Here is a 24,645-nt window from a genome sequence, read left to right as displayed (position 1 = left end):
GCCTGCCGAGCCGGAGGATGGGGGGGGCCTGGGAGCTCCAGCGGGGAGCAGACTGAGCAGGGGGTGGCCTGGCCCGCCTGGGAGTCATCCCACGCACCAGCTGGGGAGGCACAAACCTGGCAAACGCGTGGGCCAGTTAGACAAGTCCCCTGGGCCCCTTCCGGCTCGGGGCTGGGGATCCCCAGGCAGGCAGACACCAGGCACCTCTGACCAGCTGGCAGGCCCACAAGGCTCATGAGAGAGGCCAGGGGGAACATCCAGGTGAGGGCCTCAAGGGAGGGAGACCCCCAGACACTGAATAGGGTAGCAGGGGTCAGAGTCCCCTCCTGGAGAGCGTCGGGGGGGGCTGGCCCCTAGTGCTGTGGGGCACATGGTCCCCTCCCCTGTCCTCATTGACTGCGCTGCCTTGCTCTGCAGACCTGCCGCCTGGATACAGCTACCCCGCCGTCAGCATGGGCTACTCCTCGCCACTGACCGTGCACGCTGCCGAGCTGGCCGACCCCAACACTATGCAAATCGTCTCCCCGGCGGCCGAGCCTGAGCAGTCCCGGACGTTCCCTCCCACGGAGGAACCGTGCCGTGCCAGCACCGCGGCTGTGCTGGAGGAGGCTGGGCGGGCGGCGCAGGGTGTCACGGCCGAGCCCAGGGCCCACGCTGCCATGGGCCAGCATCTCCACCACCACCACCACCACCTCCTCCCCCTGGGGCAGGCCTCCGGGGAGCTGGTGGGGGCCGCAACGGGGCGGGACCTGGCGGAGGAGCTGGGAGAGACGCCCTATGACCCAATGCTGGGGGGTCCCAGCTTGGCCTCGGCTCAGGGAGCTCCGGAGGAGAGTGGGGACCTGGAGGAGCAGCCGGGGGCAGCACAGCTCACAGGGGCACTGGTGGGCTCCCCCTCGGAGGGCACAGCCGGGGAGGAGCAGGCAGCAGGGCGGGAGGCTGGCTGCGAAGAAGAGCAGGAAGATGACTCCCTAAGCCTCCTGTGGGCGGGCAGCGGCCTCCAGGGCCCTCTGAGCGGGCTGGACACACTGATCATCGCGGGCATTGACCTGGGAGACCTCCCTGCCCTGAGCCCTCCCAGCGCGGCCCCCCCAGCAGATCCCCCCTCGCCCTGCCCGTGCAGCTCAGGGATCACCCTTCTCAGCGAACTGGCTGACCTGGAGCGCCAGCGGCAGAGGTGCGATGCGGCGGTGGGAGGTAAGAAGCTGCCTCACACTGGACCCCTCCCTGGGCTGGGAGCCCCCCCATTGCCCCATTGCAGCCCCTCTGCTCTCTGACCCCCACCCCCCACTGTGTGGGGTTGGCATCGGGCTGGGTGCAGTGTGGGGTTGGCATTGGGTGCAGCGGCTGCATGGGGTATCAGGGTGGCCAGCAGGGTGCCCTGGCCCAGTGCAGACAGGCCGAGAAGCTCCATGTCCCACCCAGGCATTACACGGCTAGGTCCCAGGCATGCCCCTCGGGCTTGCAGGGGAGCAGGCGGGTGATTGCCCTGCCAGATGCCAGGGTGCTCTGTGCGTAGTAAACCCCCCTGCAGAGTGGGGCCTGCCTGGCCCGGGTGAGCTGGAGGCTGTTTGGAGACCAGCAAACGCTCAGGTCGCTCACCAGCCACTCAGAAAGGAGAGTGCACCACGGCCAGGCGCCCCCACCCCCCTCGTAGTGGGCGCAGACGCGGCGCACTGGGGACATCTCCTGGGAGCAGGCGTTGGGAAGGTGGTGGGGTGCCAGTCTTCGGGCCCAGCGTCCCTCCTCCCTTGACACCTGAGATTCCTGCTCAGCCTGGCCCCGTGCTGCGAGGCCGGGCGTTCCTGAGCCAGGGCTCTGTGAGAAGGAGAAGCTGAGAAAGGGCACCAGGCTCTGAGCAGAGGGAGGAACCCGCCGGGCACGGCCCCAGTTACATGAAAACAAGCCCCTGGGAAGGGAGCAGGTGGCCCCCCAAAGCCCTTCCCATCTGCAGGCCCCAGGGAGCAGACTAGGGGGAGCATCCTGTCCTGGGGATGGGACTTTCCCCACTCTAAGGCTGGGGCTCTTTGGGGGGACCAGGGTGTCCTGGCAGGAACAAGGAAACCCAGAACCCCACTGCAGCAAGAGCCAGGCAGGGAATGGGCACTGGAGTGGGAATGGGGTGTTGGAGGGCCGGGAATGGGGGGCGGAGGGCAGGGAATGGGCACTGGAGTGGGAATGGGGTGTTGGAGGGCAGGGAATGGGGGGCGGAGGGCAGAGAATGGGCACTGGAGTGGGAATGGGGTGTTGGAGGGCAGGGAATGGGGGGCGGAGGGCAGGGAATGGGCACTGGAGTGGGAATGGGGTGTTGGAGGGCAGAGAATGGGGGGCGGAGGGCAGGGAATGGGCACTGGAGTGGGAATGAGGGGCAGAGGGCAGGGAATGGGCACTGGAGTGGGAATGGAACATTAGAGCGCAGGGAATGGGGCGTCAAAGGGCAGGGAATGGGGCATTGGAGGGCAGGGAAGGCAAGTCAGAGGGCAGGGAATGGGCACTGGAGTGGGAATGGTGCATTGGAGGGCAGGGAAGGGGCGTTGGAGGACAGAGAATGGGCACTGGAGTGGGAATGGGGCATTGGAGGGCAGGGAATGGGGCTGAGGGCAGGAAATGGGCACTGGAGGCGGGATGGGGCATCGGAGGGCAGGGAAGGGGTGTTGGAGGGCAGGAAATGGGCACACCCCTGCCCCGAGGCCTGGGCCAGCGCACGGGAGCTTGGCCGCGGGGCGCAGCCCTTGCCAGGACTTTGTCTCTGGGATCGAGTTGTTTATTTTCTTAAATTCTAGAGGCAGAAAATCCCCCAACTCATTTATTCCTGCACCATGGAAAACCAAAGCCATACGGCATCACGCCCATTTCCCCTGCCTCCTCCCCCCCAGCTGTGTCTGGCCCGGCCTTGGTCCATACAGGATTCCCGGAGAGCACAGATGGGCCAGGCCTGGTTCACCAGATCCCCACCCCAGGGCTTTGGGCGCCGCTAGCAGCTGAGTTCACTGGGGGTTCCACACCCTGACATCGCCCCTCCAACCAGCCTGCCCCGTTGTCCCGCTCACACGCCACGGGTCCTCCTCGCCCGCCCTCACTGCAGGGTATAAACAAGCCCCTGCTGCTCCCTGACGGTTCTCCTGACCCCCGCAGTCCTTCAGCCAAGCAAAGTCTGTTCCTTCCATCTCTGCTCAGACGGTTACTGTTCCCAGAACCCGCACGAAACAGAAACCACACGCAGGCATTCCTGCCCGCCGCCACTGCCACGCCATGCACACGCGCCTTCCCCTGACAAGCCCACGCCGCCACACGCCCAGCGTGCCAGGCCAGCAAACCCCTGCACACGTGTGTGCGGGCCCTCGGTAGGAGCATACCCACAGTACACGCCTTTCACACAGGCATGGCCAAAGCCAGCATCACTTGTCCAGCCATGCACAGAGCGCACAGCTTCACCCGTGCTGCCAGCCGTGTGTGCACTCGCCTCTCTTGTATGCAGCACATGCCAAGCATACGCATGTGCGCAGCCGTCCTCACTGAGCCTGGCTACTGAGCCTGGTCCATGGGCTAGATCCTGGTGCTGAGCCCCCCGCCTCTGGCATCACACAATCCCGGGGCCTTGTCGTTCCGGTGAGCCATGACGGACCAGCACGGGGACCCGGGCAGGGCCGGCTTTAGGCCAATTCCCCCGCGCCCTAAGGAAGAGTGCTTAACTTTTTAATTTTTACTCACCCGGCAGCGGTGGGTCCTTCACTCGCTCTGGGTCTTCGGCAGCATTTCAGCAGCTGGTCCTTCAGTGCCGTGGAAGACCCAGAGCGACCCACGGGCCCCCGAGCCCCTCCAGCCACAATGCTGACCTCTCTGCTCCCCACAGTGGAGGATGAAGACTTGGTGGCTGTTAACCTGCGGAACCTGGCGACCATCGCTGCCCTGGTGGAGGCAGCCAGTGAAGAGAGCAGCCCACCCTGCCTCAGCCCCATGGTGCCCCCCCTGGCTCCCCGCGCACGGGACCTGCGACGGAAATACACCTGGACCCCCAAAACCAAACCTGTGAGTGCCAGCCTTGCCGCCCTGCCTGCACAGTCCCCCAGCCTCCGCAGCACATGGCAGGGCCCACCCGAGCCACTCGCTGGCCTGGATTCCAACGGGCAACCCCCAGGGAAAGGCCCCCGAGCCCTTCCCTGGGCCCCAGAGCCCCTTGACAGCATCTCTCGACACTGCTGGGAGTCCCATGCTTTCTCCCTCTTTGGTCTTGGGAGCCCTGGGCCCACCAACAGTCGAAGGGCCCAACCCATATTTAGTGTGTGGGTTGCCCAGGGGCCTGCGTGGCTCATTCCACATCCCAGAGCTAAGCGCATTCCCTGGCACACGGGGACTCCAGGGCGCTCCCATCTCGCCAGGGTCACCCATCGGGCAGCTCCCTGAGGGGCCCGGATGCCTCTCCCTGTTGGGACAATGGGAACTGGAGCCGTTGGGACCTGGTGGCTGGGTGGGGTGGCCTGTTCCCGACAGATGGATCCCCCATTGCACCTAGGATCCTGGAGAGAGGAGCCGTCCCAGCCGGAAGGGGCATGCGCCCAGGCTGCCGCTGCCCTTGGCCCTTTGCTGGGCTCCAAAGGCCAGTTCAGGCAGAGAAAGGGGGCCAGGCTGGTGACGCCAACGAAGGGAGCAGCTGAGGACATGGTGCTCGGCCGCCCAGCCTGCAGGCCCTTGGCTCTCCTCCCTCACGCTGACCCTGGGCCTGCCCCCCCAGGTCTGCCCCCTGAAGGCCGCAATTGAGCAGCTGGACACACAGGAGGTGGAGATGCGGCTGCGGCTGGCGGAGCTGCAACGCCGCTACAAGGAGAAGCAGCGGGAACTGGTGAAACTGCAGCGACGGCATGACCATGAGTATGTCCACCTTGACGCCCCCTGCCCATTGGCTTTTCGGAGCCGCCCCCCAACACAGGGCATGGGGCAGGCGGCCAGTCTGTGAAAGGGGCAGGGGGGGAGGGATGGAGTGGGGGTAGATGGGGGAGAACCGCCACAAAGGAAAGAGGAGGGAGCCCACTGAGGTCTCTGCCCAGTATCCCAGGAGGTGTCAGAGCCCCAGGGAGAAAAATGAGGCAGGTGAAAAGTCACTGGTGTTCTGAGTCTGAGGCCGTTCTCAGCCTAGTTCACGCACTGAGCCAGTCAGTTTAGAAGACGCAGGAGCCCAGGGCAGAGGGCAGGTGGGGGGCGAGTTCCCAGGGGATCTCCTGGCGTCACTCTGGTTTTGTTGTGGCTGGTGCCTGCAGGCACGACGAGAGCTCGCGGAGTCCGGCGCGGCGCGGCCCGGGGCGGCCGAGGAAACGGAAGCACTCCAGCGTGCTCGGCACCCTGCGGCAGAACAACACGCTCAGCAGGGCTGACAGCAGGAAAGTCAAGTGAGTGACGCTGTGTGTGGTGCATTGTGGGGCTATGCCAGCAGATGGGGCCCCTGTCTCTGGGGGTCGCTTGGCCCCAGGATGCCCCGTGCTCTGGCTCCAGGGGGTGTGCTGCATACTTTGTCTTGCGGCATGGGAGGGTGAGGGCTCATTCCCCATCCCCGGTGTGGTAGATGTGACTCCGGGCGCCCCTGCTTGGCTGTCTTAGCAGGCCCCAGCACAAGCCCACAGGGCAGAGAACCCTTCAGGGCCTGGCGGGTGGCACGCCAGGGCACTGGGCCTCAGCTGGGACTGGAAACCTGCAGCCCGCTGCACTTGGCAGGCCGATTACAGGAGCGTGTCCTGGTGTCCTTGCTCTCCTTCCTGCTTCTGCGTGGCATGGCCCACCTCACGGCTCCCCTGCCCCAGAACCGGCAGCACTTTGGGGGCAGGAGACGCAGTCCTCATGTGTGCAAGTGGCAGAGCGCACCAGGATCCAAATGGGGCTGGATAAAGGGCCGGCTGGCTGCAAAGCTGGCTTCCTTCTGCCTCTTGGTACAGCGCGCTCCCTCCCTCCCCAGCCCATCGCCGAGTGGTTCCGACTTGCCTGCTCTGTTCGGGGGACCCACCCCCCCTTGAAGGGGAAGGCAGCGTTGCATAAAAGCCTCTTTATCTGTGCTGTATAAAGTCATTGGTCACGCTGCAGTGCTGTTCATTGCTGCCGGCGCTTTATTATTATCCATTAGCCGCCCGGCGCAGTCATTCTCGCACTCACGGGCCCTGTATAATTGTCCTTCTCTGCTACAAATTGCCTCTCCCGGCAGGCCCATTTGCATAAATCCTCCGAGCTAGTCCAAACATGATTGGAGTGTGTGTGCGCAGTGCATCAATCCTGATGATTTGGTAATAATAGTTAAATCTGTACTAAATGGTTCCTTCAATTAAGACAGAGGAAAAAAATTAATCTCGAGGTTTTATGTCACAAAACATTAGCAAATGGAGTGAAGGTTAGAGTTAAAAAAAAAAAGCGGTTAGTGTTGGCTTAGGGCTGCAACGTGGCTCGACCATATGGCTGGTGGGAATTCTCCTGGGCTATTGGGACAACTGGTTTTTCTCCCTCCCCCCAGTCCAGGGGAAAGAGGAGAAAGCTCCCCCACCCTCATCCTCAAAGCTCTGCAACCCTCAGCAGAACAGCCTGCTGAACACAAGGCCAGCTCCCTAGGAGGAGAGTCCCACCTGGAGACACCCTGCACTGCCCTCCACTGCCCGTAGCAGGTCTGTCTCCTCTAGTGACTGGAGAAAAGGGCTTCCAGGCTCCTCCACAGACGCCTGGGCTGAGCACGAGCACGGCTGCCCTCGTACGAGGAGCTGGGCCAGGGCTGCCTGAGCTGCCAGCTGGTGGGGCAGGAGGGGCAGAAAATGCCATGGTGGGGCACAGGCCAGGGGACTGGCATACCTAGAAATTCCTTCCCAGCTCCACATCTGGCCACTTCCCTCCCCTGGTGCTTGGGCCAGAGTCCCTGGAGCTGCTGCTTTCCTGGCGTTGCTGATAAAGGACCCAACAAGAACCTCGGGTGGATCTGTGCCATTTACCTGGGCGGTGGCCAGACTAAGGCGTGTGCCTGCTGCTCGTGTGCACATGCAGTCACACAGCCATGCTCGTGCACACGTGTGCTCATGCACATACCTTCCTCCACAGATGCAGCCCCACAGACCGGCACACTCATGTACGTGTGCTCCAATGCATATCCATGCACACGCTTATCCTCGCACGGATATGTCTGTGCTCCAGTCCACATACAAATGCACCATCACATAGCCCTCCACTTGACCTGACCCGCCTGCTGCACACAGTCTCGCACCACATTTGTGAGCCTTCTGGCAGGCTCCGTATGCTCACACCCCTGCATCCATCGTGCTGACACACACGCTGCCTGTGACACTGACCCTGCACCCCAGGAATTCTGGCTCTGCAGGCTGTGAGCCCACAGCCCCACACGCAGGTCCTGCCCCTCCCCATGCGCTGCATGTGGGATCTTGGCCACAGCCATGCGGCAAAGGCTCCTCCAGCAGCTGCAGCTCCGGCCCTTTGGCCGCCGTCCTATCACTAACATTCCTGCCTCCTCAAGCTCCCCAAGGGCGCAGAGCTGTCTGAGCAGAGATGCCTCCCAAAGCCAGACATTCCCCTGGAGCAAAGCTATGGCCTTGGGCCGTGGAATCTCCTCTCAGGGCCCCGGTCCTCCCTGGCTGGCCCAAGGGCCCCGGCTGGTGACCTGGGGAGCTGGAAACCTCCCTGCCTCCCCTCCTGGCTCTCTGGTTCCCCGGGGATTCCCTCCCTGCTGCCCCGAGCTGACACTGGGTGCCAGGGTCACCCAAGGGCGCCAAGTTGAGTGAAAGCATCCGGCCCTGCGAGAGGGGTGTGAGTGGGAGCTGCCTTGCAGCCTTAGACCCCAGCCTGGAGTTCCAGGTCAGGAGAGCAAAGTCAGCTTCCCTGGAGCTTGGGGCTCAGCACCGCTCCCGGCACGGAGGGGCTCCCGGCACGGCCAGCCTTGGAGCAGTGAGATGCCCTGGTTCGGGGTGGGCAGCAGTGCTCCCGGCACAGAGGGGCTCCCGGCACAGCCAGGCCTTGGAGCAGCGAGATGCCCTGGTTTGGGGTGGGCAGCAGTGCTCCTGGCTCGGAGGGGCTCCCGGCATAGCCAGGCCTTGGAGCAGCGAGATGCCCTGGTTTGGGGTGGGCAGCAGTGCTCCCAGCACAGAGGGGCTCCCGGCACAGACAGGCCTTGGAGCAGCGAGATGCCCTGGTTTGGGGTGGGCAGCAGTGCTCCCGGCACGGAGGGGCTCCTGGCATGGCCAGGCCTAGGAGCAGCGAGATGCCCTGGTTTGGGGTGGGCAGCAGCGCTGGGAAGGAATGAACAGGGAGGGTAAATGAGCCCCCTTCAGGGAGCCTGGGGTGAGGGGGGCATTCTCCCTGTGGGCTGGCTGCTCCAGTGAGCGCCCAGATGCACGGGCAGTGCCCACAGAGCCGCAGGCAGGGTTGTGGAAGTGCCAGGGCGGGCACTGGTGGTGCACAGTGGGGATAGAGGGCATGGCTGGTTCTGGCACTCTGACCCACAGAGTCTCTGTGCGCTGCTCCCGAGGTGCTGTGATCTGAGTGCTGGGGTGGGTGGGGGACCCCCCCTCTCCCATCCCCCACCCCCTTGGGCCCAGCTGCTGCTCCCAGGCCCTGCTGGTTTTCTCTGTCCTCTAATGACTAAAGCAATTAGTCAGTAATAACTGCCCTCAGCCCCAGGAGGGCAGCACCTGTGCATTCTCCCCAGTCTGGAGGGATGTCTCCCCATCTCCCCCATTCGCCAGTGGCGGCACTGACATCCTCTCGGACGGGACAGGCCAGCCCCACGTGGGAGCTGCCTTTCCCCTGCCAGCCCCGTGCCCAGAAAGCGCCCTGACAGCTGGGGATGGCTATTCATGTTTGGTGAAAGAGGCGATTGTCCGTGGAGCGGGTCCGTTCCCCCCCCATATTAATTAGCTCCAGCAGCAGCCGCCTCGTGGGCTCTCCGGAGGAATGTGGCAGGAAGGCAGGAAAGCCCAGGAATGTCCCGGGCAGAGGACCCCCCTCCGCAAGGGAGCAGATGCGGGGGTTGGGTGGGGGTGGATCTGCCTGCCCCAGCTGTGGCCTACATTGTGTTCATTGTTGGGTGGGACGGTCCCAACGCAGCCCCCCCCTGCCGCCAGTAATACACCTGCCAGGGAAGGAAGGGGGCGCAGGGCCGATGTCAGGGAGGCTGAAGGGCAGTAACTCTTTGCATTGTCTGTGCAGCCTCTGCCCCCAAGGATCTCAAAGCACCACAATGGATTTTGCCTCCCAGTTCCCCTCTTATGATGCAGAGACGTCCCAATGCCCCCATTTTATACAGTGGGAAACTGAGGCACGGGGCGATCTGGCGACTTGCCCCCAATCACATCGCTGGGACAAGAACCCAGCGCCAGGCTGGGGTGGGAGTTCAGAGCCGCTCTGGTTCTCTGCTCCAGCATGGACCTGGCTTGTTCCCACCTGTTTGTCACCAGCCTTGGCTCCATGGAATATGGCTCTGGGCAAAGGGGCTGGGTGGGGGCAAGATCCCTCCCCTGCTCCCCTAGGCTGCCTGGTGCCGGGTGCGGTTCCCAGTGCTGCTCAGGGCCCCAGGCTCAGTGGCTGTGGGGACTGGTGCTCCTGGGCTGGGAGCGTCCCTGGGAGGCTGCTTGGCTTGGGGGGGTCAGGCTCTGGCAGTGGGGCTGACATCGGGGTGGAGGCTGGCAGCAGGCTGGGATTCCTGGGGCAGCCGAGTGGATGGCAGGACAGGTCCCTGGGGTGGGGCCGATGGCGGGGCAGGCGGGGTCCCTGGCAGGCTGGGGCTGATGGTGGGGCACGTGGGGTCCCTGGGGTGGGGCTGATGGGGCAGGCAGGGTCCCTGGAGTGGGGCTGAGGGCAGGGCAGGCAGGGTCCCTGAAGTGGGGCTGACGGTGGGGCAGGTGGGGTTCCTGGCAGGCTGGGGCTGACAGCAGAGGAGGTGGGGTCCCTGAGGTGGGGCTGATGGCAGGGCAGGCAGGGTCCCTGGGGTGGGGCTGATGGCAGGGCAGGCAGGGTCCCTGGGGGGGGGGGCTGATGGCAGGGCAGGCAGGGTCCCTGGAGTGGGGCTGACAGCGGGGCAGGCAGGGTTCCTGGCAGGCTGGGGCTGACGGCGGGGCAGGCGGGGTCCCTGGGGTGGGGCTGACTGTGGGGCAGGCAGGGTTCCTGGCAGGCTGGGGCTGATGGCAGGGCAGATGGGGTCCCTGGAGTGGGGCTGAGGGCAGGGCAGGCAGGGTTCCTGGAGTGGGGCTGACAGCGGGGCAGGCAGGGTTCCTGGCAGGCTGGGGTGACGGCAGGGCAGGCGGGGTCCCTGGGGTGGGGCTGACGGCGGGGCAGGTGGGGTTCCTGGCAGGCTGGGGTGACGGCAGGGCAGGCAGAGTCCCTGGGGTGGGGCTGACTGCGGGGAAGGCGGGGTCCCTGGGGTGGGGCTGATGGTGGGGCAGGCAGAGTCCCTGGGGTGGGGCTGACGGCGGGGAGGCAGGGCTCCTGGCAGGCTGGGGCTGATGGCAGGGCAGGTGGGATCCCTGCGGTGGGGCTGATGGCAGAGCAGGCAGAGTCCATGGGGTGGGGCTGACGGCGGGGCAGGCGGGGTCCCTGGGGTGGGGCTGACGACGGGGCAGGCGGGGTCCCTGGGGTGGGGCTGACAGCAGGGCAGCGGGGTCCCTGGGGTGGGGCTGACGACGGGGCAGGTGGGGTCCCTGGAGTGGGGCTGATGGTGGGGCAGGCGGGGTCCCTGGGGTGGGGCTGATGGTGGGGCAGGCAGAGTCCCTGGGGTGGGGCTGACGGGGCAGGCGGGGTCCCTGGAGTGGGGCTGACGGCGGAGCAGGCGGGGTTCCTAGCAGGCTGGGGCTGATGGTGGGGCGGGCGGGGTCCCTGGGGTGGGGCTGACGGGGCAGGCGGGGTCCCTGGGGTGGGGCTGATGGTGGGGCAGGCAGAGTCCCTGGGGTGGGGCTGATGGTGGGGCGGGCGGGGTCCCTTGGGTGGGGCTGATGGCGGGGCAGGCGGGGTCCCTGGGGTGGGGCTGACGGTGGGGCAGGGAGGGTTCCTGGCAGGCTGGGGCTGATGGTGGGGCAGGCAGAGTCCCTCGGCTGGGGCTGATGGCGAGGCAGGCGGGGTCCCTGGGGTGGGGCTGACAGCAGGGCAGGCGGGGTCCCTGGGGTGGGGCTGAAGACGGGACAGGCGAGGTCCCTGGAGTGGGGCTGACGACGGGGCAGGCGAGGTCCCTGGAGTGGGGCTGACGGTGGGGCAGGCGGGGTCCCTGGGATGGGGCTGATGGCGGGGCAGGCGGGGTCCCTGGGGTGGGGCTGACGGCGGGGCAGGCGGGGTCCCTGGGGTGGGGCTGACGACGGAACAGGCGAGGTCCCTGGAGTGGGGCTGACGACGGGGCAGGTGAGGTCCCTGGAGTGGGGCTGACGGTGGGGCAGGCGGGGTCCCTGGGATGGGGCTGACGGCGGGGCAGGCGGGGTCCCTGGGGTGGGGCTGACGGTGGGGCAGGCAGGGTTCCTGGCAGGCTGGGGCTGACGGCAGGGCAGGCAGAGTCCCTGGAGTGGGGCTGACGGGGCAGGCGGGGTCCCTGGAGTGGGGCTGACGGCGGGGCAGGCGGGGTTCCTAGCAGGCTGGGGCTGATGGTGGGGCGGGCGGGGTCCCTCAGGCGGGACTGACGGCAGGGAAGTCGGGGTCCCTGGGGTGGGGCTGACGGTGGGGCAGGGAGGGTTCCTGGGCTGGGGCTGATGGTGGGGCAGGCAGAGTCCCTGGGCTGGGGCTGATGGCGGGGCAGGCGGGTTCCCTGGGGTGGGGCTGACGGTGGGGCAGGGAGGGTTCCTGGGGTGTGGCTGATGGTGGGGCAGGCGGGTTTTCCTGGCAGGCTGGGGCTGACGGCAGGGCAGGCAGGCTGGGGGCAGGACAGGCCCGCGTCTCGGGGGCTCTGCATGCCCGGTGCACTGAAGGCCGCTCTCCCCTGCTCGTAGGGCCGTGAAAACCAGCCTGTCCCTCCTGTGCGCGGAGCTGCGGAGCGACGGCGAGCCCAAGACGAAGCGGAGCAGGATTGCCGAGGTGGCCTACAGCAGCCTCAAGGGTGCCCAGGTGAGTGCCTGTGCCAGGAATGGCCCTGCCAGGTTGGCTGGGGGAGGCGAGGGGACGACCTGGTGCCAAGCCCAGCGCAGAGCCTGGAGCGGCCGCACCACCTGCCCCAGAGAGGAGCCTCCAGCTGGACGCTGGGTGAAGGTGCGGGGCACGGTGCCCAGGGGTCTTTGGGGGCCCTTGGCTGTTCCACACATGGGGCTCCATCCGACTGCCCCAGCTGGGAGGAGCAGGGGTTGGGGGTCGTAATGGGAAGCCCAGCTCCTCTTCTGGCCATGGGGGGCAGGAGAAGCCATTGCTGCGGGGCCGGGCAGCAGGGCAGAGCGTGCTGGGGGGCCTGCAGGGGTGGCCGCTCAGGGCTGTGCTGTCTCTGGCCCACACAGGACAAGGTGCGGTGCAAGAAAAGCAGCTCCCAGAGCAAACTCGCTGCCAAGGCGGCTCACAAGGTCTCCCAGCTGAAGCAGAAAGTGAAGAGCAAAGGGCTCCCGGCGGGCATCAGCCCCTTCCGCAGGAAAGAGCCCAGCCCCGGCAGCAGGATCCAGAAGAAACTCTCCAGGGCCAAGAGTACCAAAGCTGCGGCCTCCACCAAGTACCCTCAGCAGGACCTGGCCAGCCGGGAGTCTGCTCACTTCAAAGCCATGCCCAGCCCAGGGGCAGCCGGCGCAGGTATGGGAGTGGGAGAGGGCATGGGCCAAAGGTGTGGGGCCATGGCACAGTCAGGTCCCCCTGGCACCCGGCCCCAGGGCTGCACCCCCTTCGTACTGCTGCAAGCAGGCCCTTGCTGCTCCAGGCAGGCCCTGGGCACGACTCTGCTGCACGAGAGAGGGAAGGGGCATCTGTCCCTGGGCACAGGGCAGCTGGCAGGGCAGGGCTGCCTTGGCAGTGAGCCGTTCCTGGCTGCTGCTGCTCTGCTGGGCTCCCTGCGGGCTCTCTGGGGTGCTGGCTCTGATTGAGGAGCTGGGGGTTCCCTAGGGCTGGGGGCCATGCAGAGGTGAGCGCTAGCTGCAGCTATGGGGGAGAGGAAGGGAGGCTGACAGATGGAGAAAGCTCTCTGGGATGAGGAATTTAAAAATAGCTCTGTCTGCCTGGCCCAGGGCTGGTTCCTGAGGCCCCGGGGGCGACCCCGCAGCTGCTGGGCAGGGTTATCGGGCAGCCGGGCCCTGACACACAAGACTGGGAAAAAGCCTCAGCTTCCTCTCCCCAAAAGCCCTTTGGTCCGGCAGAACAAAGAGAGGGGCCCGCCTTGGCAGGATGCAGGAAGGAGGAAACTGGAGCAGGAAGTGCTTTCTGCGAAGGAGCAGGAGGTGCCATCCCTGGGGAGCGCCCTCCCTATGCCCCGGGTGAAGGGCAGAGAAGTGGGAAGGGCAGATAAAACAAGGAAATCCAGGGCTCTTTGTGCCGGCCCTGGTCGTGTCTGGCTGAGCAAACCTCTTCTGGGTGCCCAGCCCTGCTCCTGGCGGGAGGGGTCCTGCCTGCCAACTGGCCACTGGGCTGGGGCCAGAGAAGGGGGATCCCAGCCCTGCACCCTACCCTTATGGGGGTATCCCCCGGCAAGCCCCAGGATGGCTTCCAGAGACCCCCCCAGCCACTCTCGGGCTGTGACATGTGGGACATGCTGAGTCCCCTGCGGCTGCCCAGCGGGTTCCTCCCGGATTCCAGGGCTGGGCAGGGCAGTGTGGGGAGAGGGGGCTAGGTAGTATGGGTCCCCCTGCACCCACGTGGTCTCCGGCCAGCGCTCAGCCTCACACCCACCATTGCAGCCCCACTTCCCCCATCTCTTCCTCACCCCTCCCGGCCTGGCCTCCCTGCAGACGCAGACTACGAGAGCGAGGATGGTGCCGCCCTGTCGCCCGACGAGACCCTGCCCCCCTCGGTGCCCCCCGCCGTGGTCGGGCCCTCCCCATCCTCGGTGGTGAAGATGGAGGCCAATCAGAAGGCGAAGAAGAAAAAGGAAAGGCAGGGGTTGCTAGGTAACGGGAAAGGCAGGCTGGGGGTACCGGGGATTGGCAGGTGCCAGACGCAGAGCGCTGGGGCAGGGGGTCCCTGGCACACACCCTCCTGAGTGGGGGGCAGGCCATAGAGGCATTGCTGCCTTTGCCTGGAGCAGGGGCAGCATGCTGGAGGGGCTCATGCTGGCACCGTCTGGCTCTCCCCAGCACCGACCCCGTCCGCCCACCTCGAGAGGCAGCGAGCAAAGCCAGACGCTTTGCTCAGCAGCTTCCCTGATGGAAACGTGGCCGGCTGGCCATGGTTCAGCGTCAGTGCCGGGAGAGCCCCCCCTGCCGGTGCCCCAGGACGCTGGCCCACATGCCAGCAGGGGGTCCCTGCTCCATGGCGGGCTCAGGACGGGCACAGGCTGGCAGTCACCCGGACCCCTGGCCTAAGCAGCCCGTCCCTCTCCTCTCTCCCTGCAGGGCCGTGTCGAATCTCCAGCCCAGAGGGCGAAGTCAAGATCAAGAGGCGCCCGGGGAAGCCCAGCGCAGGGAAGCTGGAGAAAGTGCCCACCAGGAGGAAGACGGGGGCCTGCGAGGGGACCACCAAGGAGAAGCTGAAGGGTAAGCCCAAGGAGAGCCTGCGGCAGCTGGTGCAATCCGCCGCGGGCAGCCTGGCAGCCAGCAACAGCCCCTTCCCCGGCACCGACGCCAGGCAGCTCGCACCCAGGGAGGATGGGGCCAAGATTTCCAGCGAGCGCCTGAAGAAAGCCACCCGCAAGAGCAAGGTGCTGCAGTCGGCCCTGCGGGTGAGTGCTGGGGGGCAGGGGCTCCTGGGGGGGTAGGGGGCTCTTGCGGGTGAGTGCTGGGGGGCAGGGGCTCCTAGGGGGGTAGGGGGCTCTTGCGGGTGAGTGCTGGGGGGCAGGGGCTCCTGGGGGGGTAGGGGGCTCTTGCAGGTGAGTGCTGGGGGGCAGGGGCTCCTGGGGGAGTAGGGGGCTCTTGTGGGTGAGTGCTGGGGGGCAGGGGCTCGTGGGGGGGTAGGGGGCTCTTGCGGGTGAGTGCTGGGGGGCAGCGGCTCCTGGGGGGGGCTGCGGGCACACGGGGGGAACGTGTTGCACGGTGCAGGGCAGAGGGCTGTGGGTGTGTTGGGGGTCTCCAGGCCAGTGCCATGCACGGTCGGTGTGCAAACCCGTCGTCTCCCCCCGACAGCGGAAGAACGGGGCGCTGGCCCTGGCCCTCTCGCCCAGGAGTGCCAAGGCCATCCTCAGCAAAGGCAAGAAGCTGGGCAAGGTGAAGAGCAAGGTGGCCACCAAACAGGTAAGGTAGCCTCGTAGCCCTGCCCCCGCCCCGGTGCAGCAACTCCTCCCCCACCTCCGCCAGCCCTGCCCCCGCCCCAGCAACCCCTCCCCCACCTCCGCCAGCCCTGCCCCCGCCCCGCTGCAGCAACCCCTCCCCCACTTCTGCCAGCCCTGCCCCCGCCCCAGCAACCTCTCCCCCACCTCCACCAGCCCTGCCCCCGCCCCGCTGCAGCAACCCCTCCCCCACTTCTGCCAGCCCTGCTCCCACCCCCACTTCAGCAACCCCTCCCCCACCTCCGCCAGCCCTGCCCCCGCCCCGCTGCAGCAACCCCTCCCCCACTTCTGCCAGCCCTGCTCCCACCCCCTCTTCAGCAACCCCTCCCCCACCTCTGCCATCTGTCCCCCCTCCAGCCATGGCAGCAGCCCCCACGGCCCCTAGTCTCTGGCATAGGAGCCGAGCCCTGAACCACATCCTGCCCAACCTGCCCCGGCTGGGAACAGACGCTGAGGCCAACGGCCTGCGGTCCCCTGACTAATCACCAGCCACCCATCCAGAGATAAGGGGCTGGTCAGGGGCCTGTGGGCGGAGAGCCGCCTGGAGAGACCGAGGCTGCGCACGGGGCTGGAGTCCCAGCCAGGGGGGAGTGGGGGTTGGGAGGAGTAGCAGGAATCTGTCCTTGGTGGGGCAGGGGGAAACCCCTTGGGGCCATTCCTCCCTCCAGACACTCCCAGGCGTCCCCTGGGCCCCCTAGACATTCGCTGGCCAGGCCGCTGGTGCTGTCGGGAGAGACCCGGGTTCAAGGCCTGGCCAGGGGCTGAGTGAGGGGCTCCCTGGCGGCCCCCGGACCACAAGGGGCTGGCTGCTCACTGCCCCCGGCACTCTGTCCCCACAGTGCAAGGGACGGGCAGTCAGCAGGCTGCTGGAGAGCTTCACCGTGGAGGACGACTTTGAGTTTGGTGACAACAGCAGCTTCTCAGAAGAGGAGGAGAGCCCTCGGCTGGGGGCTGAGCAGGGCGCAGCCCATGGTGAGCTCCACCCCCCAGGCAGAGCCCAGGGCTGCCAGGCCACTGGGGATGGGACGAATGGACACATCGGGGGGGCCAGGGCAGAGGAGTCGGTGCTAAGGCACCAGAGTCAGAACCCCTGGGTCCTTGCCTGGCTTTGTGTGTGACTGCCCCATTCTGTGGCTCAGTTTCCCCATGGGGCTCTCAAGAGTGGGGCTGTGGGGCTCAATCCAGTCACGTCTCGCAGCACTTTGGGATCCCTGGAGCGAGGTGGAGCCACAGAGTGGTGGGGCAGGATCCCAGGGGGCACAGCACACCCCACAGCTCGTTTCAATGCTCTGTAACGAGAGCCAGCATCCTATATGCAGCCCACAGAAGCCAATGAGCAGCTCCGGATCCCTAAGCCACGGGACGGGCTGTGAGGCATGCGAGCGACCCATGGTGCGGCTTGCCTTGTGGGCATGGTGTGGGCAGGGGGCCAGGTGCTGGCCCCTGGGGGACTCATGCCCCATCTTCTCCCTCAGTGCACTCCTGTACTATCCGCAAGGAGGACCTGCGGGACGGCCTGCGGGTGCTCATCCCCAAGGAGGACAGTCTCCTGTACGCCGGCAGCGTCAAGACCCTGCAGCCTCCGGACATGTAAGGGCCACGCTGGCGTGGGGGAGAGACGAGGGGTGGGGGGACCCACAAGGACGGAGACGAATAGATGGACAGACAACCCCAGCACGCAAGAGCTACCCTGATGCCCCCGGGTATGAGGGTGGGTTGACCCCTTTGGATTTCCCAGCCGTTCTCCCCTGGAGAGGCCAATGAAAGCGCTGGCTCTCTGGGAACGCTCTTGGGATGTGAAATGAGTCCTGTCTCTGCCCATCCCCCTGCACCCTGGCCCTTCCCCTCTCACAGCAGCGCTGGGCTGCGGGTCCTTGGATCACCAGGCTGCCCCTGTGGCCACTGACTGCCATCCAGCAGAGCCACTCACTGGGCTCTGGGCCTCTCGGGCCGGATATCCCACCTTCCCCCTTCTGAGTGAGCTCCAAAAGCAGAGGGAGCCCCTTCCTCCCGTCGCGCTGGCCTGACCCCTTTGTTCGCTGAATCCCCCATGCAGCTACAGCGTTGTGATTGAGGGGGAGAGAGGAAACCGCCAGCGGATCTACTCCCTGGAGCAGCTCCTGCAGGAAGCCGTGAGTGCTCTGCTCACCCTGGGTAAACACAGGGCTTGGCCCGGCGCCCTGGGGAGGGAAACAACCTGCCTCAGACAATCGGAAGGTCCCAGCCATCTGTGCAGGGCAGGCAGGGCAGCCTTCAAAGCACGGGCAGGAAGGGAGGGGCTGGCAAGCACCCAGCCAAGGCAAACAAGGCCAGACGTGCACAATGTGCTGGGGCCAGCGTGGGGCCAGGAACCAGGCCAGGCCAGCATCACAGCACCCCGGGCAGCGGCTGGAGCACACCAGAAGGACTAGCTGACCCAGAACCCCACTGGTTCCCCGCCCTGTGTGCACTTCCCAGGCAGAGCTCCCCCCTGGCTGCGACAGACATCCCCCTCCCTTGGGGGCAGAGGCCCCAGCCCTGCCGAGGAGCCTCCAGTGACCCATGCTCTTGTCTCCTTCTAGGTGCTGGACATCAGACCCCAGTCCAGCCACCACCTCCCGCCAGGCGCCAGGGTGTGCGCGTACTGGAGCCAGAAGTCCCGCTGCCTCTACCCGGGGAATGTTGTGCGAGGTGAGGAGCCTGCAGGGTGCATGCACGGGGTAGGAGCCGTTCGGGTGATTTGGGCTATGGGGCAGCATGAGCACCACTGCAGAACTGAGGCTGGTGCCCAGGTGCCAGGCAGGGGTCCCCGGGCAGGGGCAGCGAGAGGAGAGGGCAGCAGGGCTGGCACCTCCCTGGCACACAGCCCTGCTGGCAGGCCTGGGCAGACGGGCTGTACGGAGGAGCGTGCAGAGTGAGTGCAGGGCGGGGCAGCTGGGGATGGGCCTGGCTGGAGGAGGACTCTCATTCTGCCACATGCACATGTGACTGTGGCTCAGAGATGCCCCTGCCATCAGCGCGTCCCTCCCCTGGCCTGCTGGCTCTGGCGCAGCCTCACCTGCTCAGGGCCTTGTCCTCAGGGACGCCCTGCGCTGGCAGTGGGGTGGCCCCCTCACTCCCTCAGCGCTGGGGCTCCCCCTCCCCTCTGTGCGCACTGACAGCATGTCCCCGCAGGTCCCTCCAGCGAGGAGGAGGAGGAGGAGGAGGACCTGGACTCGGTGGTGGTGGAGTTTGACGACGGGGACACAGGCCACATCTCGGTGTCCAATATCCGCCTGCTGCCACCGGACTATCAGATCCAGTGTGAGCCGCCTGGTTGGGCCCCGATTGTGGGGGGGGGGGGGGGGGCGTGCCCTGCCTGGGGCTGAGGGGGAGCCCCGCAGAGAGGCACAAGTTGGGTGTGCAGGGCCAGGGGCCAGAGTACTGGCCTTGCACTGCTGGGGGGCCGGGCCGGGACTCAGCCAGGTCTCCTTGCCCCTGGGGCCTAGGCCAGCCCATCTGGCTATGGGCGTGAGTCTCCTCCCCAGCCCTGACGCGTGCTGTGGTTACAGGCACGGAGCCCTCCCCCGCCCTGCTGGTATCCAGCACATGCCGGCGGACGAAGCGGTCCTCCAGCGATGCCCCCCCGCCCAGCGAGGCGGTCCCCAGCCTGTGTGTGGATGGACATGACAGCGCCGAGCCAGCCAAGAACGCCAGCAAGAAGGCCACTAGCAAAGAGAAAGCCGGTAGGTAGAGCCAGGGGCTGGGAATTAGCCTCCCAATAGGCCAAGGGTCCCTCCCCCGTGCAGCTACAGCCAGCCAGCCAGCAGAGCTGTGCTCTTCCCTGGAGGGGAAACTCCATAGGGACCTGGGACTGACCTAGCAGGGAGCTGCAGGTCAGGCGGGAAGGGCACCAGCAGAGCTGGGTGGTGCAGCCCAGGGCTGGGTAGCAGGGGGCTGGCATCATGCTCCTCTCCAGCTGCGCATTCGTGCCTGACTTGAGAGCTGAACTAGCAGAGCCTTGCCTGGGACCCATATGTGCAGGGGGCACAGTTGGGAGGCTCTGGCTGTGGATCAGGAGCCTGGTGGAGCCCGGAGGTGTTCCCAGCCACAGCCATCGCCCTGACTTGGCTGTTTCCCTCCCCGACAGGTAAAGCCGATGTGCTGGCCATGGGTGCCAAGGCGCTGCCGCCGGCTGATCACTTCCTGGGCCGGCGTAGCAGCCCCCTGCTGAGCTGGTCAGCGGTGGCCCAGACCAAGCGGAAGGCAGCCAGCAAGAACCCGGCCGTGCTGCAGAACCTCTTCCAGCTCAACGGCAGCAGCAAGAAACTGCGGGCCAAAGAGGCGCTCTTCCCCGTGCACAGCATGGCCGCCCCCATCTTTGGCAACGGCTTCGGTGCTGACTCCTTCAGCAGGATCGCCAGCTCCTATGCCTCCTTCGGTGCCGGCACCGGCCTGGTGCTGCCCGGCGCCCAGAAGCTCCTGCGAGCCAAGAAGGTGGAAAGGCTGGAGGCGGAGGTGGGCAAGGGGGGCAGGAGGAAGTCGGGCAGCGAGTACCTGGTCAAGCTGGACCACGAGGGCGTGACGTCGCCCAAGAACAAGAACTGCAAGGCCCTGCTGATGAGCGACAAGGGCTTTGGGCCCAAGCTGGAGAGGCCCTTGCCCAGCCATGGCTACGCCCACGCAGCTCTGCTGGGCAAGGACAAAAAGGGGCGGGCCCCCATGCACCAGCTGCCCGTGGGGCTGGCGCTGCGCAAGTACTCGGGCCAGGCCGACTACGCCCTGAACTGTGACAGCGACTGCCACAGCTCCTACTCCGACATGGACGAGGACGAGGAGGCTGGCGGGCTGGGCGCCAACGTGCCCTCGCGCTTCATGTCGCGCCTCTCGGTCTCCTCCTCCTCCTCCGGCTCCTCCACCTCCTCCTCCTCCGGCTCCATCTCCACCTCCAGCCTGTGCTCCTCCGACAACGAGGACTCCTCCTACAGCTCCGACGACGAGGACTCCACCCTGCTGCTGCAGACCTGCCTCACCCACCCCGTGCCCACCCTGCTGGCACAGTCCCAGGCACTGCGCTCCAAGGGCAGCGCCCCGCAGAGGTGCTTCATCGCCAAGGCTGCCGCTGCCAGCACCAAGGCCAAGCTGAAGCGCAAGGAGGCCCTGAGCTTCTCCAAAGCCAAAGAGTTCTCCCGGAGGCAGCGGCTGCCGTCGGTGGAAAATCGGCCAAAGATCTCCGCTTTCCTGCCAGCGCGGCAGCTCTGGAAGTGGTCGGGGAACCCCACGCAGGTACGTCCAGCCCTGCCCCCGGGTACATCTGGCCCGGCCCCCAGGGGAGCCTCAGGGGCAGGGCAGGTAGAGGCCTCCCATGTGATTGTCCCTGGCTTGTTAGCTTGGTGCCGAAGGGAGGCGGTTGGGCACTGCCAGCAGATGGGATGAGGGGCAGGGCACGCCCTTAACAGGGATGTCTTGGGTCAGGGAGATGCTGGAACAGGCCAGCACCTCCCCAAGCAGACCCCTGCCATGGAGGCACAGTCACTGCCTGAGAGGGCACCGGCTTGGCACACCGAGGCGTCTCCCCCAGCCCACTCCCTCCATGGTTTGCAGTTCTTGGTCCCCACTTAGCTCCGATCCAGGCAGAGCCTCCCCACCCCCACCAGAGGCACCCCATCCCTGCCGCTAGCCCTGGGCCTGCCCTGTCTTTCTGGGAGCCCATGGACTCGCTGAGGGGGCCTGGAACCGCTGCGTTGCTACCACCCCTCCACCCCCAATCCCACTAGGGCAGCCATGCTGCTATTGGCACCCCAGTGTGGGGCTGGAGAGTCACGAGCTGGGGCCTGACAGTGTCTCCACGCCCCGCAGAGAAGGGGCATGAAGGGCAAGGCCCGGAAGTTGTTCTACAAGGCCATTGTGCGGGGCAAGGAGACGCTGCGCATTGGCGACTGCGCCGTGTTCCTCTCGGCCGGCCGGCCCAACCTGCCCTACATCGGGCGCATCGAGAGCATGTGGGAGTCGTGGGGCAGCAACATGGTGGTGAAGGTGAAGTGGTTCTATCACCCCGAGGAGACCAAGCTGGGCAAGCGGCAGAGCGACGGCAAGGTGAGGGGGTGGGCGGCTGGGCACGGACCGTGGATGGGGGCAGACGGGTGTGGGACGGGTGGCTGGGTGGATGAGCATGGGATGGGGCGCTGGGTGGAGAGACCTGGGATGGGGGTGACAGGCGTGAGATGGGGGTTGCTAGGCACATGGGCACAGGATGGTGGCACTGGGCAGATGGGCACAGGACAGGGGTGCTGGGCAGAGGGGCACAAGATGGAGGCACTGGGCAGAGGGGCACAGGATGGGGCATTGGGCTGCCGGGCGTGGGACAGGGCACTGGGCAGATGAACACAAAATGGGGTTGCTGGGCAGATGGGCACAGTACGGGGCACTGGGCAGGTGGGCACAGAACAGGGGTGCTGGGCAGACGGGCACAGGATGGGGCACTGGGCAGCCAGGCACTAGATGGCCCCTTTCCCAGGCCCCCCCAGGAGAGCCCACAGGCTGTGCTCCGAACAGGATGGCCACGGAGCTCCCAGCATGCTGGGCAGGGCCAGGCAGGCAGCCCATCCAGTGGAGCCTGCAGGGGACCCTAACCTGACTTCTGCCCACAGAACGCGCTGTACCAGTCGTGCCACGAGGATGAGAACGACGTGCAGACCATCTCGCACAAGTGCCAGGTGGTGGGACGAGAGCACTATGAGCAACTGACCAGGAGCAAGAAGTACCAGGACCGCCAGGACCTCTATTACCTAGCGGGGACCTATGACCCCACCACGGGCCGGCTGGTGACTGCCGACGGTGTCCCCATCCTGTGCTGACCCACCCACCCACCGGCAAACACGCAGGGGAAAGGAGCCGGGAACCAGGGCCAGGAATGGCCGGGCACCCTGGGGCCTTTTGCCTCCCTTTCTGGGTGGGCTGGCTGACGATGGGGCTGCGCTGACACCGGGGAAGCTCCCTCTGCAGCACCACCTCTGCCCGTTGGAGCCAGGCCCGGTAATTATGCAAACCCCGCCCAGCGGCACAACCCCGGCAGCTCCCACAGAGCAGCGGCCCGGATGCCGGCCGCGGGGCAGAGCCCGCCTGGCTTGCCGGAGACCCGCACACAGAGCTCTCCTTCCCGTTGGCAGACGCGGAGAGATTTGAATTCAAGCCATACTGTCCCTAGTACCTCGGACTGTTTGCCAGCAGGTAAAGCAGAAATCAGGTGTATTATTCTATTTATTTCTCGTGTAAATATTGTATTTCTTCCGGGAAGTTTTATGGAAACAGAGAAACCGACAGACAAACGGGGAGGGGGGTTGCAATGCACTGTTTGCCCTCAGCCTGGCTGCGGCCGAGGACAGCTGGGGTTTTCTGTACATAGGGAGGGAGCAGGGAGGGCCCCTGGCGCGCTCACCCCGCTGACGGGATGGTGCCCGCCTGGCCGGCTGTGTAATATAGATCCCCCGCGGCGCGCTCCCTCGGTCCTTCGGTGTATTATTATTATTATTATTATTCTGATGCTAATGACCCCGCGCTCTGTCAGGAGGCACATGCCCTGTGACGGGGGAACAGAGAGAGTATATATATTATTATAAACTAGGGCAGGGAGGCCATGCCACGCTCGGCAGGGAGCACACAGCCAGAGCCAGCTTCCCGCAGGAACCAAACACGCCCGCCACGCACAGACCTACCACTCCTGCATGCACCCACGCCCCACACAAGCAGGAGACGGGCCAGGCTGGGCGTCTCCCTGTGGCTCCCAGCCGCTCCAGGACTCCAGTTAAAGGACGTGGGTGGATTTGTGCAGACAGTGGGCGGGGGCATTCGCATGTGGACGTGGGCATGCGGAGGGGTGCACAGGCACTGAAAGGACAAAGTGCAGGGCTGCCTGACAGCACCGCACCCCATCCCAGCTGGGGCCGGGCAGCCCTAACCCTCTTTTCTGAATCTCATTAACCCAAACTCCCCCAGACCCTCTCAGGAGAAGACGCAGGGGCCCAGCTGGAGCCAGCGCTGCCCGTGGGAGGTGACTGCCCCGATGCCCTGGGCTGGGGCCGGGCTGGAGCCGAGATGTCTCTGCCCTTTGAGCGCTCTCAGGCCTGCAGCTCTGACAGTGGGGCTCAGCAACCCCCCCGGCCAGGCTGCCCACATGGGGGAATTGGGGCTTTTCTGAAAGCAGAAGAACCCAGAGAGAAGGTGCCTGGGCAGGTGGGAAGCGAGTATCGCGCCCTGCTTAGATCCCATTGCCAGAGGGACAGTGGGTGGCTTCCTGCAGACAAACCAAAGCACCAGCCCCCTGCTCCTCCCCCTCGGGGCCTGTGTGGGGAGCCAGCAGGGACACGCGGGAGCAGGCCCTGCCTTGGCTGCCCCTGCACCTGCTCTGTGGGGTGACATCCCAGCTCTCCCACCCAGGGGCTGCCAGCATGTCTGACAGTCTCCCCCTGACAGGCCTGCCCCACAGGGAGGTGGCACCCGCTGGGCACAACACTGGGCTCCGTGTGGCCCATGCCAGCTCGGCATAGCATGGCCCCACTGAGCAGACGTCCCCAAGCCCCCGGGCTGCCCCAGGGCCTGGCAGTCACCCCAGCTCCCAGGGCCGCAGCAGGGGCTGATGTAATGTGTTCGGAGGTGCCCCTGCAGCCCCCCACACTCCCAGTACTTTGCTGTCTGTGGTTTCTGCCCACTCCAGTCAGGATCTGCACCCTCACTGGGGCAGGGGGACGCTGGCCCGTCCCAGCCCCCCCAAAGCTCCAGATAGAAGAGAAAGGAGCCTCCCCTCCCCCTGGTGGTCTCAGAGTAACCCAGATTCCTGATGAGCGCGCGCGACACCCCCCAGTCCCCCCCGAGCGGCCGTGCCCCCCTCCCCGTGGCCGCGCTATGCTGTAAATGTGTAAAGGGACGTTCTGCGCCGAGGGGAGGGGTTTTTTCAATGTAAACACTAAAAAACTACAACAAAAAAAGGGGGCAACACCCCAGTTTTCTGAACAGCAGATGATGTAAAGGCCTTTTAGTATGGAACTTTTCTATCAATAACTTGGCTTATGAATAAATATATGAAACCTTGCTGGGCAGCGGGTGTTCAGTCCCTTGTGGGATGGGGCGTGGAACCAGCCCTGCGGGGCAGACAGGCACTGGGCCAGGGCTCTGGCCTATGTACTGCGGGTGCCAAGCTGTGGGGGGGCTGTCAGGGAAACAAGGGGGCATCAGAGGGAGGATTGGGGGTGCCCTGCCTTTGAGGGGTGTTGGGGTGAGGATCAGAGGGGAGGACTGGGGGTGCCCTGCCTTTGAGGGGTGTTGGGGTGAGGATCAGAGGGGAGGACTGGGGGTGCCCT

The 24,645-nt window shown here is 65.9% G+C and overlaps 1 protein-coding gene across 7 annotated transcripts in view; it reads left to right on the top strand.

Moving 5' to 3' along the window:
* The window catches only part of BAHCC1 (BAH domain and coiled-coil containing 1), an 85,907-nt gene extending 61,531 nt beyond the window's left edge, over positions 1–24,376 (top strand). For all 7 annotated transcript variants that reach the window (XM_050921435.1, XM_050921436.1, XM_050921438.1 and 4 more), the window contains 18 exons: positions 418–1,197; positions 3,854–4,029; positions 4,733–4,869; positions 5,256–5,384; positions 11,937–12,051; positions 12,432–12,714; positions 13,860–14,018; positions 14,463–14,788; positions 15,189–15,296; positions 16,171–16,303; positions 16,807–16,921; positions 17,388–17,463; positions 17,893–18,001; positions 18,485–18,613; positions 18,862–19,035; positions 19,440–20,575; positions 21,149–21,385; positions 21,940–24,376. In XM_050921435.1, coding sequence (XP_050777392.1) covers positions 418–1,197; positions 3,854–4,029; positions 4,733–4,869; positions 5,256–5,384; positions 11,937–12,051; positions 12,432–12,714; positions 13,860–14,018; positions 14,463–14,788; positions 15,189–15,296; positions 16,171–16,303; positions 16,807–16,921; positions 17,388–17,463; positions 17,893–18,001; positions 18,485–18,613; positions 18,862–19,035; positions 19,440–20,575; positions 21,149–21,385; positions 21,940–22,146 — 4,529 coding nt within the window. In that variant the 3' untranslated portion in view covers positions 22,147–24,376. The remainder of the gene's footprint in view (positions 1–417; positions 1,198–3,853; positions 4,030–4,732; positions 4,870–5,255; positions 5,385–11,936; positions 12,052–12,431; positions 12,715–13,859; positions 14,019–14,462; positions 14,789–15,188; positions 15,297–16,170; positions 16,304–16,806; positions 16,922–17,387; positions 17,464–17,892; positions 18,002–18,484; positions 18,614–18,861; positions 19,036–19,439; positions 20,576–21,148; positions 21,386–21,939) is intronic.
* Positions 24,377–24,645: the final 269 nt, after the last annotated feature.

The sequence above is a fragment of the Gopherus flavomarginatus genome, chromosome 12 (genome assembly GCF_025201925.1).
Source record: "Gopherus flavomarginatus isolate rGopFla2 chromosome 12, rGopFla2.mat.asm, whole genome shotgun sequence".
Taxonomy (NCBI): domain Eukaryota; kingdom Metazoa; phylum Chordata; order Testudines; family Testudinidae; genus Gopherus; species Gopherus flavomarginatus.
The sequence above is the reverse complement of the archived record's forward strand: the minus strand, read 5'-3'. Positions and strand labels throughout refer to the sequence as shown.